This window comes from Haemorhous mexicanus, chromosome Z (assembly GCF_027477595.1).
Source record: "Haemorhous mexicanus isolate bHaeMex1 chromosome Z, bHaeMex1.pri, whole genome shotgun sequence".
Classification (NCBI taxonomy): domain Eukaryota; kingdom Metazoa; phylum Chordata; class Aves; order Passeriformes; family Fringillidae; genus Haemorhous; species Haemorhous mexicanus.
This window is the reverse complement of record NC_082381.1, coordinates 30,265,415-30,283,444: the sequence shown is the minus strand read 5'-3', so window position 1 is coordinate 30,283,444 and position 18,030 is coordinate 30,265,415. Positions and strand designations below refer to the sequence as shown.

Genomic DNA, 18,030 nt, shown 5'->3' with positions numbered 1-18,030 from the left:
CTGCCATTGACTGTGATGATTTAGAAACAACCTCATGAGACCAATCAAAGATGCCACCTGTTGCATTCCACAGCAGCAGATCGTTATTGCTTCCATTTTCTTCCTGAGACCTCTCAGCCTCTCAGGAGAAAAATCCTGGCAAAGGGATTCTTTAGAAGATGTCATGGCTACACCACCTCTCAGCTGGTGGGGGCACAAGGGCCTCCTCAGGCGCAGGCATCTCCTCTCCGCTCTTCCTGCACTTGCTTTCCCCAGTTCAGGCAAGCAAAGCTGCTTGGCTCAGGACGTTCTTTGGGCTTCTGAAAGGGGCCTGGCCACTTAGCTAGAGCATGGCAAGGAAGGGAGTCTTACAACACTCGGCATACTTGAGAGTTTTATTGTCACTCCGGCTGAAACAAAGTATCCCCTCGCTACTTCTGCCTCTTAAGCATTCGGTCCTGCAGGTGGCCTGCTCAGGCTGACAGCTTGCAGTGCCGGCAGGGTCCAGTTCTGCTGCAGCCCAGCTTTTCCTCTCACAGCTTAATTTTATAATGACAATTCTTTCATTTCTACTTCAAAGATACTTCAGAGCTTGTCTAATTTAACAATATTCCTCTCTGAGCTAATCAATCCTTTATTGTCTAAGCTATCTACCTTCTATAGTCCTACAAAGTCGCTCCCTATGTGTCCTAAATTTTTGAAAATTTTAACTAAAATAAAAAATTTTATTTTTGAAAAAAGCCAACAGAGCTTTCAATGAAACATAACTTACACCTAAACTAACCTAAGCTAATCTAAACTATCACCTAAACTAGCAAATTGCAAAAGCCTTCGATTTCCTATCTACAGCCCAGCTCCTCTTAAAACTCAGGGCATGGCTGAAACTCTGCTTGATGATGACACATCCCTTTCTTCCTCCTCTCAGCTGGCGGCGCACAAGGGCCTCCTCAGGCGCAGGCGTCTCCTCTCCAGTCTTCCTGCACTTGCTTGGCTGAGGTGACCAGAGCAGCCAGGCTGGAGGCAGGATGGCCTGAGGTCGCAAAGGGATGCTGCCCAGAGGAAAAAGAAAACAAAGAAAGGAAGCCTTACTTTCCAGGATCACATCCTCACGGGCTCAAGCAGGACTCCTTGGCTACCAGAAAGACACACCAAGAGCAAGCATCGAGGGCAGCGTGTGCTCCTGCGCCTTCCTGTCCTGGCACCCGTCTCAGCCCCGTGGCCCACACTCCTCCTCATCCCTTCATGCAGGCGTCCTCAGCTGACAGGGCTTTTTGGCCCTTTGCTTTTTCTTACCTGCAGGAGTTCCTGGGCAGACCAGCGCCTGTCCTCGTCTGCCTGCAGGCAGCAGCGGAGAAAGTCGCGCAGGAGAGGCGAGTGGTGCTTGGGGTTCTGCAGTTTTGGGAGCCCGTTCCTTTCTATCAGTTCAAAAACCTACAGCACACGGATGCAAGAGGACACTGGAGCTGCTCCTTTGCTAGCCGCGTCAGCTCTCTCCCCACAGAGCCCTCTTTCTAAGCTGCACCTTACCCTGAGACGGGCTTCCCGCTGGTAAGGAGCTTCCCCTTCCACCATTTCCAGCCCCATGATCCCCAGGGACCAGATGTCCACTTTGGGGCCGTAGGCTTCTCCTCTCACCACCTCCGGTGCCATCCAGCTGGGAGTGCCGACGCGGGAGCTGCGCTTGCTGCGCTCAGGGCTGAGCTGAGCGCAGAGGCCAAAGTCAGCTGAGGAGAACAACAAAGCCTGTCAAAGCCAGCTACCACTGGCCAAGCAGCCAAAAGGATTGCCCACTCCAAGCCTGGCAAGGAGACGCTGAATCTAGCTGAAAAAGCAGCTGAGCACTCCTTGCACGGGGCTGGAGCCAGGGAAAGAAGGCATCGGCCACTTCAAAAACACCCCGGCCTTTCACGCGCTGGCCGAGCGGCGCTCCTGGCCGAGTGGCACTCACCAAAAGGCAGCCCCAGAGCACAGGCTGCAAATGCCGCCCAAGCAGGGATACCCACCCAACTTGACGGATCCATCCATGCCCACGAGAACGTTGCCGCTTTTGATGTCTCTGTGGATGACTTGGCGGCAATGAAGGAAATGCAGTCCTTGCAGGCACTGAGAGAGAAAAAGGAGGGAGGGAAAGTTAATGTGCAGAATCTGATTTCATACCACCAGAAAGGAAAGAGCTCAACGGGATGGACTGCTTTCTCATGGGAATTGGGAGCCAGGGTGCAGCATCATGGTGCTTCTCCTCTGTCTTGTGACAGCAGCAGCAGCAAAAGAAAGCTGAGAGCAAGAAATCTCTGCTGTTCTTAACCTCCAGCTAACAAGCAGCGTCCTGGGCAGGCCCGGGGAAGCACAAGTGGGATGCCTCACCTCCCGACAGACAGCGCCTATCTGTCCTTCCTCCAGGTACACTGCCCGGAGCACATCAAACAAGGTGCCGCCGTCCATGAACTCCATGGCCAGCCAAAGCTCTGCATCCACCAGGTAGCTGGAAGAAGAAAACCACCGCATGGACAGAGAGCAATGGCCACTGCTCAGTCACCCGAGGGCCTGAGCCAGGCTTTTGCCACTGCTCTCCAAGCTACATGTGCCGCAAGAGATTCTTGAACAGCAGGTCAACCTCCTCCCACCCTCTGGAGACGAGCAGAGAAATCATCATCACCAGCTCCATTCTCTGCCACTGACCAAAGGGCATTGTCTCTTCTGGCTTGCACTAGATCATTGCCATGACAATACGCCAACCTGTCAAAGTAGGTGACAATATTGCGATGCCTGTTGTTCCTCATGGCCAGGATTTCAATGGCAGCCAGCTCCTCGGACATCTCCTCCCCAAGCGACATGATCTTGATGGCCACCTAAGATGACATGGGCGACGGTTACATTGAGAAGACGCAGCCTGCTCCAGATCACAAACGCAGACGTGGAGCGAGTGCTTGTGCGATGGGGCAGCCAGCTGTGCCAAAGTGCCTGGTTACTAGAACTGCAGAGCTCAGCAGAAGCACCAAAGCCCATCCCAAGTGCATTCTGTGCCCTGAGCCTAGACGGTACTTCAGCGGAACAGCCTCTGCTGCAGACGTGGAGCGGCCACCCAAAGCTGCAGGCAGAGCTCGCAGCAGCGGGCAAAGCGCTCCAGAGCTGCAAAATGCCATGGGGCTCTTGGCACTTTACCTGTTGTCCGCTGCTGGTGTCAAGGGCTTTATAAACAGCTCCAAACCCCCTAGAAAGAAAACAGCAGCAGAAAAAGCCCTTTAGCCCTGGCACGGAAAGCAAGCCTAGGCTGGATATCTGCCCAGGCTGCCTGGATGCCTTAGAAAATGCCCGGCTGCGGCCTCTCTTTTTCAGCGCATCACTCCGTGAGCCCTCTGCCAATGCAGGGCAGGATGTCCGAGGGAACACTAAGGTCCAGCATGAAGACCAAGGGCCACTGCAAATCTCCAAGGCACGCGCCCAGTACGGTCACTTCCAAGCCTAAGGGGAACTCTCTTCTTGCATGGGTGTGCATGCATGTGTGTGTAAAGAAATTGAGAACAATTCTAGCCAGAACACTGTCTTGGAGAATCTGACATTTCTTGGATGGCAAGGTGCTCTTTCAGGCCATAAAGCTGCACTGGCAGGGGGTGCTCCAGCTCCTGTTCCTCAGTGCTGCAAGCTAGACATTGCCAGCGTCAACTTGTCTTTGATGAGGACTTTGGATTGCTCTGACTGAGCAGTGCTGGCAGGCGACAGGAGGTAAAGCCAGAGTCTGACCATGACTGGAGCTTTCCTGACTTCACACTTGATATTGCACCAGCCAAAGTCGTGGCCCGCGGTTTTGTGAAATGAGCTGACGTCACACACTTACCCTCGTCCGAGTTCTTCAAAGGCCGTGTATTTGCTCATTGGCTGGCCCACACTCACAATGCTCTCTGAAAGACAAAAGCAGGGCAGGGCGCTCACTTGCATGCAGAGACACCGCTCCCCAGACCATCCCAAACGCAGGGCCACTGCCAGCAGCTCTGGCACCCTTGGCTTCCAGCTGCTGAGACCAGCAAGTGGGAGGGCCATCTTCTCCACCTTCCATCAGGTGGCCTTTCCTAGGAGGACTTCATTTCATTGAAGTACAGCTTGATAAGCCAAAATGATGAGCCCTTAAGAGTGGGGCCCAAAGAGGTAAGCAAGGGCCTTTGCAGCCTCTGCAGTCACACCCCCCATCACTGCCAGGGCCACCTGGAAGCACAAAGTGTCTGAGCCACACGAGGAGTAAGAACGAGAGCCAGAAAACAGCTGGGGCCAGAGAGCTCCCTGGGGCCTACACACTTGCTAGGTGCCAGCCTTCTGCTCCAGCAGAAACAATCTCTGCTTTTCTCTTTGGCACAGAAGGCAGCCCAGGCAGAGCCAAGCCAGGCCCAGCCGCCCTCACAGGCAGCAGGAGCTCCCTGAGCGCTCCCGCGCTGCCTCCAAGCACAACAACAAGTTCTGCAGAGGGGCTGAAGGACCTCTGAGACCAGGGAGAACTTCTGGCATGACCCGCATCGAGACACGCACACAGCGCACGGCTCTGGCAGACGAGAAATACACCGGACGTACTCAGTGTCTTCGGGCCCTGCTCCTCTCTCGTCTCGGGCTGCTGGGCTGCGCCGCTGGATGAAGTGCCAGCAGCGGGGGGCGAGCTGGCTGCTGCAGGCCATGCTGCTCCGGCAGCACCAGGCTGAATTGCAGAGCGGGTGTTGAGCTGGGACAAGAAAGGATTGCCCGTCACAAGGGCAGCTGGCCCAGAGGCCCCGCGGAACGCAGGGCACTAGCTAGGCCTTCGGAAGATTCCGTCAGCCATTGGGCCCTTTCCTGTGTTCCCTTCTCCAAGGCAATGGGAAAAGCACAAAGGCTATTTTGATCCAGCCCCTCATGGCCACCTCCATGCTCCATTTTTTTAGGTTTTTGCAAGACACTGGCAACAAGGTAGAGATGGGGCTGTGAAGATGCAGAAAGAGACCAGAGCATGGCCCCTGAGCCTTGCTGCTTTCCTCCTCCTGTGTTTTCCCAGGCAATGAAACTGCCCCGGAGTTGGCATGCATCTGTCTGCTCAGAAACCTGGAGCATGTCCCTTCTCTGATCTCTTTCATGGATTTCCCCTCTCTATGTCAGGCTTTAGGGAGCGGCCCTTTGGAGCCGCTGTCCAGCCCTGGCCAGACCCACCCGCCCTTTACAATGCAGAGCTCACAAGGGTTCTCCTCTCCAAACTCCGCTCTGACCGCGTGGAAGCCCAGCGCAGCCTACATTGTGCGTGCAGCTAATTAGTCCGTGGAGAGGGCAGGTGCCCTCCAGGGGCCGCTGGCTCCCAAATACCCCGCAAGGCTGTCAGCTGCGGCTTTGGGCCGCTCTGCCTGCTGACCACGGGCAGCCTGCACTGACAATGGGCACAAGGAGCTGACTCCTACCCTGGGAAGAATGAAATGCTGCCTCTTCTCTGATGCCAAGAGACATTCTCAGGCCCTCTCGGCATCCCAGCAAAGTGATGCTTGAAGGTCAAAGCTCAGAAGCCGTTGGCCAGGCCTCCCTGGCTTGCCTGAAGCAGCACTACGTCACGGCAGGCACGCAGCCCCCAGCATCTTCAGCCGCCAGCAACGAGGGCTGCTCCATCCAAACCTTGAAGCTTGGCCCTGCACCAAAGGCAGTGCCAAGCTCAGCTGCCACTTACTGGCTCTGCACGTTCAGGCTGTGGAGGGACAACAGCTGGAGGCTTGATGTTCCTCTGCTCCTCTTCAGCCTCTTCCTCAGTAACAGAGGGAGCCAGAGGAGCCACTGAGCCTGCTGTTGAGCCCTGCAGACAGACACAAGGGAGAGAGACAGGCAAGAGCCAGTCCCTGAGGAGCTGCTTTCTGTTGAGCTGGGAAAGGGAAGGGCAAACCATACACTTTGATGCAAGTGGGACTCTGAGTCATGAAAAGCCCAGGAAGATGGCTGAATCAGGTGCTACTCCATCTTGCTGTGCATTTGAGCTTCCCTGCTGCCTAGAAGCAGCAAGACACCTTGGAGCTGGCCCACTTGCCTTTCATCTCTTGAAAGGCTCTTTCCTTGGAAAATCAGCAAACAGCCAGTGCTCCCTTTGCTACTGCTGATGCCAGCAGGCACTTGGCCTTTCTTTCAGCCTCCCACGCTGGCACTCCACTGCGCTCTCCTGCCAAAGGCCAAGCTGGCAGAATTGCCACACAATTCTCACACGCCAGCAAGGTCCCAGCTTCCTTTGCCACTCACCAAAGGACAGGCTCGTCTCCATCCGCGTGTCAGGTGACCTGCAGCCAGCGAGGGAAAAGGAACCAGAGGCCCTTAGAAAAGTGCCTGTGCTGGCGACTGCCACAGCACCAGTCAGTCCCAACAGAGAGCATTTGCCTTTCCCAGCATGCCTCCAGGAGCAACAGCTCTTTCCCACAGCAAGCAAGAGGAAAACAAGGACGCTCGGGTAGGCTCTGTCTGCATTTGGGCCTCTCTTGCCAGGAGAGAAATAGAAACACGGCCATGGAAATGTCCCTTGTCCCTGAACAGTCTCAGCTTCTCTTGTGCCCAGCAGCTCAAGCAGCATTTTCCTCCTCACTTTCCTTCATTTTACCTCGAGATTCTTTTCAATGGCATGCACTAATTCCCATCAATTGGCAGAAGAGGATAGCCCAGGAAAGCTTCCACAAAGGGCCCCCTTTGCTCTGGCAGCTCTCTGCTGAAGCAGCCCAGGAACTGCTCCCGGCTTCAGCAGCAAAGCCGAACTGCATTGGAGTTTGTGCTGCATGGCCAAGGGAATCGCAAGCCTGGCACACCAGAAAAGGGTCGAGTAACACAGCCAAGGCCTCCAAGAGGCAGAATTTGAGGCAAACACTGCTTTCCTTCACTCCCGGAGAGAACCGCAGAGTTGGTAGAAGTGCTTCTGAGGATCTCTCCTCAGAGTCTGCAATTTGCAGCTTGTCTTGCTTGAAGCAGCAAGCTGAGGAAATGACAGACTCCACAGCCACGCACTCTCCCGGCGAGGGAGGGCAACCGCTGCAGGTTACGCTGCAAATCCTCCGTGCCTGCCGCCCAGTACAGATAGCCCCTTTCCAGCTGCTGCTGCTGGCAGGAGCTTGACCAAAGGGGTGGCATCTTCATGTCCATTTTGTTCCTAAATCAACTGGGTCACTACTGCGGCATAAAGAGCAGAGCCAAGCAAAAGGCAGGTGATGCCAGCCCCAGGATGAACCTTTACTTACGAGTCAGCTGGGTCACGTAGTAGGCAGAATAGGCAAGAGAAAAGACGGTGCAAACCGCGGCACAGACTTGCCCGATCATTTTGGCAGCGCTGTGCGGGTTTGCACGCTGAATGCCACCCAAGGGAAAAGCAAGGCTCCTCTCGGGGTGCAGGTCGTCTGCTGAGAACTCCTTGATCACAAGGATCCTCCTGCAGGGAGCGAGCGCAAGAGCTGCTCTGGACAAGCAGGCCTTGTGCACACCGGGACAACGCTGTGCTGACGGCACTGTGACGTGGCACCGCTCCCTTGACCTCACAATGGCAGCTGCCCTGGCTTTGTTGTGCCCAGCCAGCCAACCCCTCAGCAGAGCTGATGCGAAAGAAAGGCCTGGCAAGTTCTCCTCAGTCCTAAAGCAGCAGAAAATGACCTCACGCTCCATAAGGCATTGCTCACGGCATCCCAGGGGAGGCCAGAACAATGAGCCAGCCCTCCTAGCATCCAAGGAATCCAAGCAAACATGACTTTGGTTCCCAAAGCTTTGACTAAAAGCAAGTGTGCTTCTTCTAGGTGGCATCTTAGTTGCTTCTGAAAAGCCTCCCTTCTTCAATGACAAAAGAAGGGGGCAAAAGAAGCCAAGAGAATAAACGTCCAGGAGCATTGTAGGCTGCAGTGGCTTCTTGAGCATGTGGGTGCATGCTGACCTCCGCTCTGACTCGCTTTGGAGGCCGGCCTCCCTTTGCGGCAGGGAGACACTGGCTTAGCTCTTGACGCAAAGCTCCTCTCGTCCTGCTTGCTGTTTCTCTGGCAACTGAAAGTCTCAGAACATCCGGAAGAGCTGTGCCGTGGTTCGTGCCACACCTGTGTTGTGTTGGAGCTCTGGCAGCAGCCTGCGGCTCACTGCTCTGCAATGGCCTGCAGATGTCGAGCCCTAAGGAGGCCCCTTTGGAACAGTCCAAAGCCGCAGGGTGACGGATGTTTGCCCAAGCTCCATGCTCCCTGTGAGATTCCTTGCCGAGATTTCAGCAGCCACATCCTGATAGGGTGCCCTGGAAAATGTTAAGCTATGACTCTGAAATGTTAAGCTTTGCGTTTCACCTGCCTAAGTAGTATGATAAATAATATAATTGTTAGATGTGATGATTGTTTAGTAATTAAAAATAATTATTGTATAATCATAAGAAGAACCATGAGTAACTGTATGTTTCTAATCTAAGGAGGCTATGCTTTGCTGAAATCTATGTATACAATTGAACAATACAAGTTTAATAAGTAACATGAAAATTATATAACGGTAGAATATAAAAGCATATCCATCCCAAAGTTATGTCTTAGTCAGAATAGGGTTTGTAGCCCTGACACCCAGAGCTCTTCAGTAAAACCACGTGCATATAATCATTTCTCGTGATTATGTGTTCCTGAACGCTAACATTTTGCAACCCAGATGGGACCCTGTGAGTGCTGCTGGGTGAGTTCGTGACACGATCATGCTCCAGCCGGCACCGAGGGATTCTCGGGGAGCCCATCGGCCGCAACTGCTTCTGCCGCTCACAACGGCCCCAGGAGAGAGGTAAGGTGCTTTTATTTTTGTTTGGGTGCCTGCCAGTAAGACGCAGTGAAAGCTGTGCTTGGTTGGGCTAAGGAATTCCTGGTGGTATTGCCCAGGCGCCGTCCGTAAGACAATCGCAAAAGCGTTGCTGGTTCGGCATTTGGGATTTTTGGATGGAGAAGCTCAAAGGGATTTTGGGCAGCAATGCCTCTATTCCGCAAACTTCTCCTTTGGGGTGCTTAATAGCACATTGGAAACAGGGTAATTTTGGGGAGCATTACGTAAAGCTAAGTTGATTAATTACTGTAATACATGGTGGCCAGAATGTGTCTTGGAGAATGGTGAAAAATAGCCAAAATACGGGACTTTGCAATATAACAGTATTTCACAGTTAATGTCATTTCGTAAGCAAGAAGGAAAAAGAGAAAAAAAAAAGAAGAAAAAAAAGAAAATGAAAAGCAAGAAAAAAAACCCCAACAATGGATGAGGTTTCGTATGTTGATTTGCTTTTCTATTTATGGGGAAAGCCAGAATAGCGGGATGAATGTAGATTAATGGTGGTTAGAGCATCTGCAAGTGATAAGTGAGGAGTTTGCGAGAAACATTGTCCTTAACACTCGGCGTTGAATAGGGAAAATTATACACATATTGATTTACAGGTAGCGCCAGTAAGACTAAGAGAACCTAACCCCATCCCACCTGCTTCATTTGTCCCAGTCCCACTGCCTGCCCCTACCTCACCTGATCCTGAACCTGTCTCATCTAGTACACCTTTCTCTCTTTATCCTCCTCTCCCATCGTCGCCTGATTCCTCTTCCTCGGAAGATGAGCAAAACCTAACTGTGATAGAAAGGAGGGGGAGGGATGCAAGTGAAAAAGACAGTAATAGTAATGCATCAGCGACCCCAGTCGCCCACGGAACCCAAAGCTGGTCAAAGCTTGCCCCGGTTGTGGAAAGAAAAGATAGAGGCAGACAAAAACGGACTGTGATTGCTCCCTTGTGACAAGGTGTAGGAGTAGAAGGGCCAGTGTTTGTAAATGTGCCTTTTTCTCCTGAAGATTTGATTATTTAGAAACAGTCTGCTGGAACTTATAGAGAAAATCCTCATAAGGTAGCACGAGTAGTAAAAATAGTTACAAAAACTTAGAATCCTGAAGGTAGCCTGGAAAGTATATGAAAATCGCAAAAGAGAAGCTAGTAAAAGGCAGCAGCAAAATCTTTTGGCAGTAACACAAGGAAAAGGGAACCCAAATTTCAGAGGACGTGGCAAAGGTAGTCATGGTAGAGGACCAGTTATGCAAGGGTTAAGCCTAAATCAATGTGCATATTGCAGGCAGGAGGGGCATTGGAAACAAGAGTGCCCAGACAGGTTTCACCAGGGCAATCAGTTCCAGCAGGAAAATGTTACCAAGGCGATGGTGTTGGGAGAATACAGCAGCTGATTAGACACAGAATTTGTAAAATAGGTTAGGACATAATATTTCCATTAAAGGAACCAAATAGTGAATATAGATTAGTGCAAGATTTGAGAGCAATAAATAAAATAACAAAGGACATTTATCCAGTGGTAACAAATCCCTACACATTGCTAACATCCGTAAAAGGAGATATATAAATGGTTTACTGTAATTGATTTAAAAGATGTCTTTTTCTGCATCCCCCTCGACAAAGAAAGTGAGAAACAATTTGCCTTTGAGTGGGAAAACCCAGGGAACGGAAGAAAGACCCAACTCACCTGGACACGACAAGGGACAGGAACTCCCCGACCCTATTCGGAAACCAACTGGCAAAGGAGCTGGAGATTTAGAACGAAAGCGGGCAAGAGACCAATACCTATTGTTTCAATATGCTAATGATATACTAATAGCTACAGAAGAAAAAGTGACCTGTATAAAAATGACCATTGAGATTTTAAATTCACTGGGAACGGGAGGTTACAAAGTATCCAGAGGAAAGGCACAAATTGCCCAACAGAGTGTGATCTACCTGGGGTGTGAAATTTCACAAGGGCACAGAAAACTAGGTACTAACCGTATCTAAGCTATTTGTGCTATTCCAGAGCCCCAGAACTTACATGAGTTGCGAGTCTTCCTTGGGATGGCAGGATGGTGTTGCTTGTGGATCATGGACTATGGACTGATTGCAAAACCCCTGTACGAAGCTCAGAAGACGCAGCCATTCACCTGGGGCAAGCCACAGAAAGAGGCCTTCCTAAAGGAAGCACCGACAACTGCTCTAGCATTAGGGTTACCTGATGTGTCTAAAGATTTTCAGCTGTTTGTACATGAAAGGCTACGCCTAGCACTAGGAGTCCTGACCCAACGTCTGGGAAGCTGGAAAAGGCCAGTGGGCTACTTTTCCAAACAACTTGACAACATAAGTGCGGGGTGGCCTCCAAGTCTGCGGGCGGTCACTGCCACCGTGATGCTGACACAAGAAGCCAAGAAGCTTACTATGGGAAGACACATAGATGTCTATGTACCACACATGGTAACCACTGTCTTAGAACAGAAGGGGGGCCATTGGCTATCTCCAAGCAGGATGATAAAATTCCAGGTAATCCTGACTGAGCAGGATGATGTCACATTAAAAAAAACTAACCTTTTGAATCCAGCTTTGTTCCTAGGTACCACAACTGAAGAAGGCCCATTAAAACACGACTGTGTAGAGGTAATAGAGTACACCTATTCAGCAAGAGAAGACTTGAAAGACATCCCACTAGAGAAGCCCGAGCAGAACTTATTTACAGATGGGAGCAGCTTTGTGGAAAACAGAACCAGATACACTGGATAGGCGGTAACAACAGTCAGCACAGTAGTGGAAGCAAAGGCATTACCACCAAATATATCTGCCCGGAAGGCAGAACTGATCAGCCCGACAAGTTGCTTGAGAGGTGCAATCAACAATGGCATTGATACCTTTAAAGCTCAATATATCCCAATTTAATTTGCCTCCAAAACCAAAATATTCAGTAGAAGATGAGAGACTAGCACGTTTACTAAATGCACAGAAAAATTCGGAAGGATGGCATTTGAATGCACAAGGACAAATAGTGGTACCCCCCCCTTGATAATGAGAGAAGTTCTATAAATTAAACATAACGAATGTCATTGAAGTGCAGAGGCATTGGTAAAAATTGCTAAAGCAGAGTTTAATTTCGGTACGAATGTTAAAAATGGCTAAATCAGTCATGTCAAAATGTGATATCTGCTTGAAAAACAACCCAGTGGCTAGGCGACAGGCACAGCTAGGAAGAATTTGGATAGGAATAGAGCCAGGAGACTATTGGCAGGTAGATTTTGTAGAATTGCAGAGAACTCAAGGATACAAATACCTGTTAGTAGAGGTTGACACATTTTCTGGATGGCCAGAAGCCCTTCCCTGTCGCACAAACCAAGCAAAGGAAACAGTTAAGTGGTTGCTGCAGGAAATTATTCCCAGGTTCGGGGTACTCCTAGGGGTATCATCAGATAGGGGGCCTCATTTCATAGCTACAGTAGTAAAAGAGGTAAGTAGATTGCTGGGGATAACTTGGGACCTCCACACACCGTGGAGACCCCAGTCAAGTGGACAGGTAGAGAGGATCAGGATAAAACCTAGGAGAGGGATGTCAGTCAGTCCTTATGAGATATTGTATGGGAAACCATATGAGTCTCCTGAGCCTAACCCTAATGTACACGTCACAGAAAGCAGGAAGTGTATAATTATGTTCTGTCTCTTGAGAAAACTTTAGCTTGGCTCCGGAGCATCCTTGTGTGGAATAGACCAATAACTCTCGAGAATCCAGTTCATAACATACATCCAGGAGACGAGGTGTACATTAAAAACTGGAACGAAGAACCGCTGAAAGAAAAGTGGAATGGACCCTATCAGGTACTGCTGACCACCTTTACAGCAGCCAAAGAAGCCGGCGTGGACCCTTGGATTCACTATACCCGAGTGAAGAAAGTCCATCCTGGATCACAGACTGTGTAAACTGTGGAACCAAGACTGCAGATAAGATGTGTTTATTTACGTTGAGAATGCTATTAGTAATTGTGCTAATGTTATGGTCATTAATGTCTTTGGGATGTGAGATGCAAAAAGATCAACTAACCACTCTTCATTCTAGAATGAAGAGAAAGGCAGAAACACAAGTGATAAAAATTTCTAATGCAGTTCAGGCTGAGAATGTAATGATTGGATTAGTGAAAGATTTTGCCAAAATACAAAACACCAGTAGAGTAACTGCCTGTCTGCCAATACCTAAGGCAGCAAGAGATCCAGTAAATTGGGGAATCATAACATCAAAACTACCTGAAATACAAAGGAACAAAACAATTGCATGCAAACAGGTACCCGAGTCAAGACAGGTGGTCAAGGAAACTTGGGAGAAAGTAAGAACATGGATGAGACCTATGAGCCAAAAAGACTGTATTCTAAGTGATGGCATACTAGGAACCTCTTTGGGACAGTCAGGAAGCATCACACAATGGCAATGCTATTTGCCACACTATAAAAAGATCATAGAAAATGTTACAGAAACCACTCTGGTATGGAAGTGTGAGGCTGAGGATCAGAAAGATCAGCTAGAGCCTTGGGACAGTGAGTGGTCTGTGAGTATACTTCAAAAATTCCAATATATGGCAAACACCCCTTGGTGTATTAAGTGGGAAGGTTCTGCAAGTGAAACAGATCCAGCAGTAACATACACTGCCACTAGCAGCAGAACGTGGGCAGACAAAGTAAGTTGGTGGGCATGCAATAAAACTTATGACTGCACTTCTGATAATGCAGAGATAAAACAGATGCCACCTCTGGCAATAGCCCTACAGATTAGTTGTGCTTGCAGAGAGATCAAACATAAACAAGGCAAAATGAATTAGAAAGTGGTTATAGGATGTACCAGGAGTACAATTAAAAGTCCAGGACAATTTGTATGGGCAATAAGCGATGGTACCTGGACAACACATCTGCCTGTAGACGGGAAAGTAAAGGAAATTACTTTGGGACTCCCAGCCTTATGTCCAATTTGGAAAAAGTCCCCACTTAATGGAAAACATGAACTTCTGCAGATAAGAGCAAGACAAGAAGTTCTAGACAATGAAAATCCAGATGACACTTGGCAAGAACCCTCTAGTGGCGTGAAACTTGGGTGGGCCCTAGAGTCTTTGCTTGGTCCTATAGCAAACTATCAGAGTAGAGAGATGCTTACAACATCTCTCTACTCTGATAGAGAGATGTTTGAGAGAGTACAAACTTACAGGTCAGGTAGATAGACTAGCAAGAGTCACCTGGGAAGGATTTAGAGAATTCAACGTACAATTACAAGGCATCACAAAAATGACTTTGCAAAATCGATTAGCCTTAGATTTGGTAATCCTGAAGGAGCACGGAGTATGTGGATTTTTAAAGGGACGAGTTGATCATTGCTGCGTTCACATCCCAAAGGTGACTGCAGATGTAGATTATGACATCAATCAGTTGAAACAAATAGACCATGAAGCACAAGAGGAGCAAAAGGATTTGACTACAAGTTGGTTAAGAAAATCTTTAAAAGGTGAGGGTGGAATGTGAATTCATGGATTAAATCTATCATTTAGAGTATGATAATCTTTCTAATTGTATTCTTAGCAATTTGGTTAGTTTACAGCATCTTAAGGAGAGAGATACAGAAGAAAACGTCCTGGAACCAGAGAATAATAAAAGCACTGGCACAAGATCCATGCCCAATATCTTCTGGTTCTCCAGCCTGGGATTGTATCCACGACAACTTTTACATCAACCCTGGATTTGAAGAACATCAAGAAAATTTGAGAAGTAAAGGACTTTATCAAGTGAAAACATTCACACCTATAGTGAAGTGAAAATGCTTTCAAAGGGGGGATAATGATAGTGAGTCCCTGGAATAATGTTAAGCCAAGACTCTGAAATGTTAAGCTTTGCGTTTCACCTGCGTAAGCAGTATGATAAATAATATAATTTCTAGATGTGATGATTGCTTAGTAATTAAAAATAATTATTGTATCATCATAAGAAGAACCATGAGAAACTGTATCTTCCTCATCTAAGGAGGTTATGCTTTGCTGAAATCTATGTATACAATTGAACAATACAAGTTTAATAATTACATGAAAGTTATAGAACAGTAGAATATAAAAGCATATCCATCCTGAACTTATGTCGGAGTCAGATTTGGGATTGTACCACTGACACCCAGAGCTCTTCAAAAAAAGCACCTGCATATAATCATTTCTCGTGATTATGTGCTCCTGAACGCTAACAATCCCAGTACAAATGAGCTGCGGTCATTCCCTTCTCTCTCAAAATCTTGAGGCAGACCCAGGAGGCATCTTGAAAGTGGAAGAAAATACTGGGTGGGAGGGGGAAAAAAGGGCTCACAGCTGCTCTGCAAATCAGCTCTATTCACCCGTGGAATCCCACTCCATGGCTAAGCTTGCTTTCCTGGGGACCCAGCACAGACGTGTCCTCTGATAACAGACAGCTCAGTGCCTTGAACGGAGCTTTACCCTGGGCTCTTCACACTTGGAATGCTGAGGGTGGCATTTGAAAATCAATGCACTAGTTGAATGGCCCAGAACTACCTTGGAATTCTCTTGCTGAAACACTGCAGTTGTTGCCCAGAAGAGTTCCCTCCATTTGAAAGCATCTCATTTTCCCTGTTTCCAAGTCAGCTGACCTTCCCCAGCCAATTGGAGGGCTTAGAGAAGGAAGCATGATGTCTCAGTGTCTCAGAGCGCCTTGAGCAGAGCGCTTTGGTGCCCCAAAGGTTAAGGAGAGGGCACTGTTAGGAAGATGGGCCATTTCAGCCCTCCTTTGCTTTTCAATACCAAGTGATTGCCAGCAAGGGGGGACAAGCAGGGCCTGGCCCCTCCTCCTGCCCCGCTGTGAGCTGCGGCTGGCCCTGAGGGACAGCAGGGCACACGGGAATACCATCTCTGCCAGACAGGAGGGGTGCTGTGGGGCAGCTGTCAGGGGGTCTTTGGGGCAGGGGCAGGGACCCTCTGCGAAGGGGGAGAGCCTTGGGCGCTCACAAGCAAAGCCATCAACGGGACAGCGCGCCTGGAGCGCACAGCTTCCAAGGCACCGGGCAGCTTAGGCACAGCGTGTCACGGGAGGGAACCTTCCAGGCCTCTGCAGCCTTTCGAGTTTCTATTGCCAGTCCTGCTGAAACCAAGGGCTGGAACAGAGAATCTTTTGCTTACTTCCCCATCCTCACCATCTCCATCATTCTGTCCTCCAGGTGACCAGTTCAGGCTGACAGCTCACAGCACATCTGCTGAAACCCAGCTTCTCTTTTGGTAGCTTCATTCTTCTTATGGCCATCCATTCCTTTCTCCTTCCAGGAGAGTTCTGAGCTTCCCTACATCAGCAATACTCTCCTTTTATCAAAGCAGGGCATCATGAAGGAAGCTTTCTATGCTCCATAGTCCTAACTAAATAAAGCCTTGCCAAGAAAACCTCAAAACAATACATTTCCTTTCTATGGCACAGCTCCTCTTAAAACTCAGGGCATGGCTGAAGCTCTCCCTAAAGGGGATGATCCATCCCCTTTTTCCCTCCTTGTGCTGGTGTTCAGCGGGCTCTCAGGATGAAGGAAGAGAGAGAATCTTGTTTCCATGTTTCAGAATGCTGATTTATTCTTTTATGATACATCTTCTATAAAAAATATATAGTAAAAGTATACTAAAGGAATAGAAGAAAGGATTTTATCAGAAGCCTTGCAAGTGTTATAAATCATCAAGTCTGCAGCCAATTTTTTAAAATATTTTTAAAATTTATTAGATCTACAACCAAAAAATAAAATATTATTAAACCGCCACAGCCAAGACAGTTTCAACCCCGGACTTTGATGCTGGGTGAACTTAGGTCGAGCCGAGGTAGTGTCAGCATCTCCCCAGAGTGTCACACCAACTGCTCCAGGTAGCCAGCTTATATACAGTTTATTCTACCTGGAGCAGAAATGACCTAAGATTTCTGTACATTCCTACATATGTATAATGGGAACAAAACAGATGCAGTCCTGTACAAAAGTCAGTCCATAGGCTTGGATGGCTGTCTGGGCTCCTTGAAATGGTCTTCCTTTCAGCTGTAGCCAAGATGTTGCCTGTTTTTCGATGTAATCTCTACCACGTGTTGTTCAGTGAATGTTCTGATGTTCTCGGGAAATGGCCGCTGATAACCCAGGAAAGACTCACTCATTAATGGTCATGATTTTATCTGGCTGAGTCTGGGAAATCTTTTGGAAATGAAAAGCACTGCATCTGGCCATGGGGGTCAGATGCATAGTGGGATTTTTAAAATTTTTATACAATCTCCAAAGCATGAATTATCTACATCATATACAACAGAAGGAAAGGGAAAGAATGGAATGATAATAGAATCTCGCGACTGACCAGACAGCCTGAGACAGCTGGACTGCCATTGACTGTGATTAATTAGAAATAACCTCATGAGACCAATCAAAGATGCCACCTGTTGCATTCCACAGCAGCAGATCGTTATTGCTTCCATTTTCTTCCTGAGACCTCAGAGCCTCTCAGGAGAAAAATCCTGGCAAAGGGATTTTTCAGAAGATGTCATGGCTACACAACCTCTCAGCTGGTGGGGGCACAAGGGCCTCCTCAGGCGCAGGCATCTCCTCTCCGCTCTTCCTGCACTTGCTTTCCCCAGTTCAGGCAAGCAAAGCTGCTTGGCTCAGGACGTTCTTTGGGCTTCTGAAAGGGGCCTGGCCACTTAGCTAGAGCAGGGCAAGGAAGGGAGTCTTACAACACTTGGCGTTCTTGAGAGTTTTATTGTCACCCCGGCTGAAACAAAGTATCCCCTCGCTACTTCTGCCTCTTAAGCATTCGGTCCTGCAGGTGGCCTGCTCAGGCTGACAGCTTGCAGCACTTGCAGGGTCCAGTTCTGCTGCAGCCCAGCTTAATTCCTTGCCACCGGCTTGCTGCCTTTCTGGGGATAGGAATGTAGGACAGACAGGCTCCAAGCAAACATTCCAAGGCCAAGCTGTGCAGAGGAAACAAGTGAAACCAAGTGAGTGAGCGAGCACCAGCGCCACAGGACAGACAGCATGGAAGAGGGCAGGACCAGAGCCTAAGGAGTGCGGGGACACCAGCAGGCAGTTCCCTTCCCATGCTCGTTCTTCTCCTCTGTGTTGTGGCGGCAGCAGCAATCCAGCAAGCAAGAGGCAAATGCATCTTGCCAAGAGTTAAAACACAGCAGACAGGGGAGACGGCATTCATGCGTGCATAAAGGCCTTTGAATTCCCAGATCCCCAAGAGAGCTTTGGGTCTCTTGGCTGGACAGAAAGGATCCAGCTC

General features: G+C 49.0%; 1 protein-coding gene across 1 annotated transcript; it reads right to left on the bottom strand.

Moving 5' to 3' along the window:
• Nucleotides 1-440: 440 nt before the first annotated feature.
• LOC132341982 (serine/threonine-protein kinase PAK 3-like) lies at nucleotides 441-7,414 on the bottom strand. Its single transcript, XM_059874158.1, has 12 exons — nucleotides 7,185-7,414; nucleotides 6,205-6,242; nucleotides 5,648-5,770; nucleotides 4,540-4,684; nucleotides 3,815-3,878; nucleotides 3,142-3,190; nucleotides 2,716-2,828; nucleotides 2,344-2,461; nucleotides 1,983-2,082; nucleotides 1,507-1,703; nucleotides 1,273-1,410; nucleotides 441-1,028 (listed from the first exon to the last, which is right to left on the bottom strand). The coding sequence occupies exons 1-12, from the start codon at nucleotides 7,261-7,263 to the stop codon at nucleotides 927-929; spliced, it is 1,266 nt and encodes a 421-aa protein (XP_059730141.1). The 5' UTR covers nucleotides 7,264-7,414; the 3' UTR covers nucleotides 441-926.
• Between the last annotated feature and the right edge of the window lie 10,616 nt (nucleotides 7,415-18,030).

Bases quoted from the DNA above. Each gene is read 5' to 3' on its own strand.
- LOC132341982 (XM_059874158.1), bottom strand. From the start codon at position 7,263: ATGATCGGGCAAGTCTGTGCCGCGGTTTGCACCGTCTTTTCTCTTGCC. The intron at 5,771-6,204 runs GTGAGTGGCAAA...GTCTGTCTGCAG, and splicing joins GGAGACGAGCCTGTCCTTTG to GGCTCAACAGCAGGCTCAGT. The intron at 4,685-5,647 runs GTAAGTGGCAGC...TTCTTGTCCCAG, and splicing joins AGCCTGAACGTGCAGAGCCA to CTCAACACCCGCTCTGCAAT.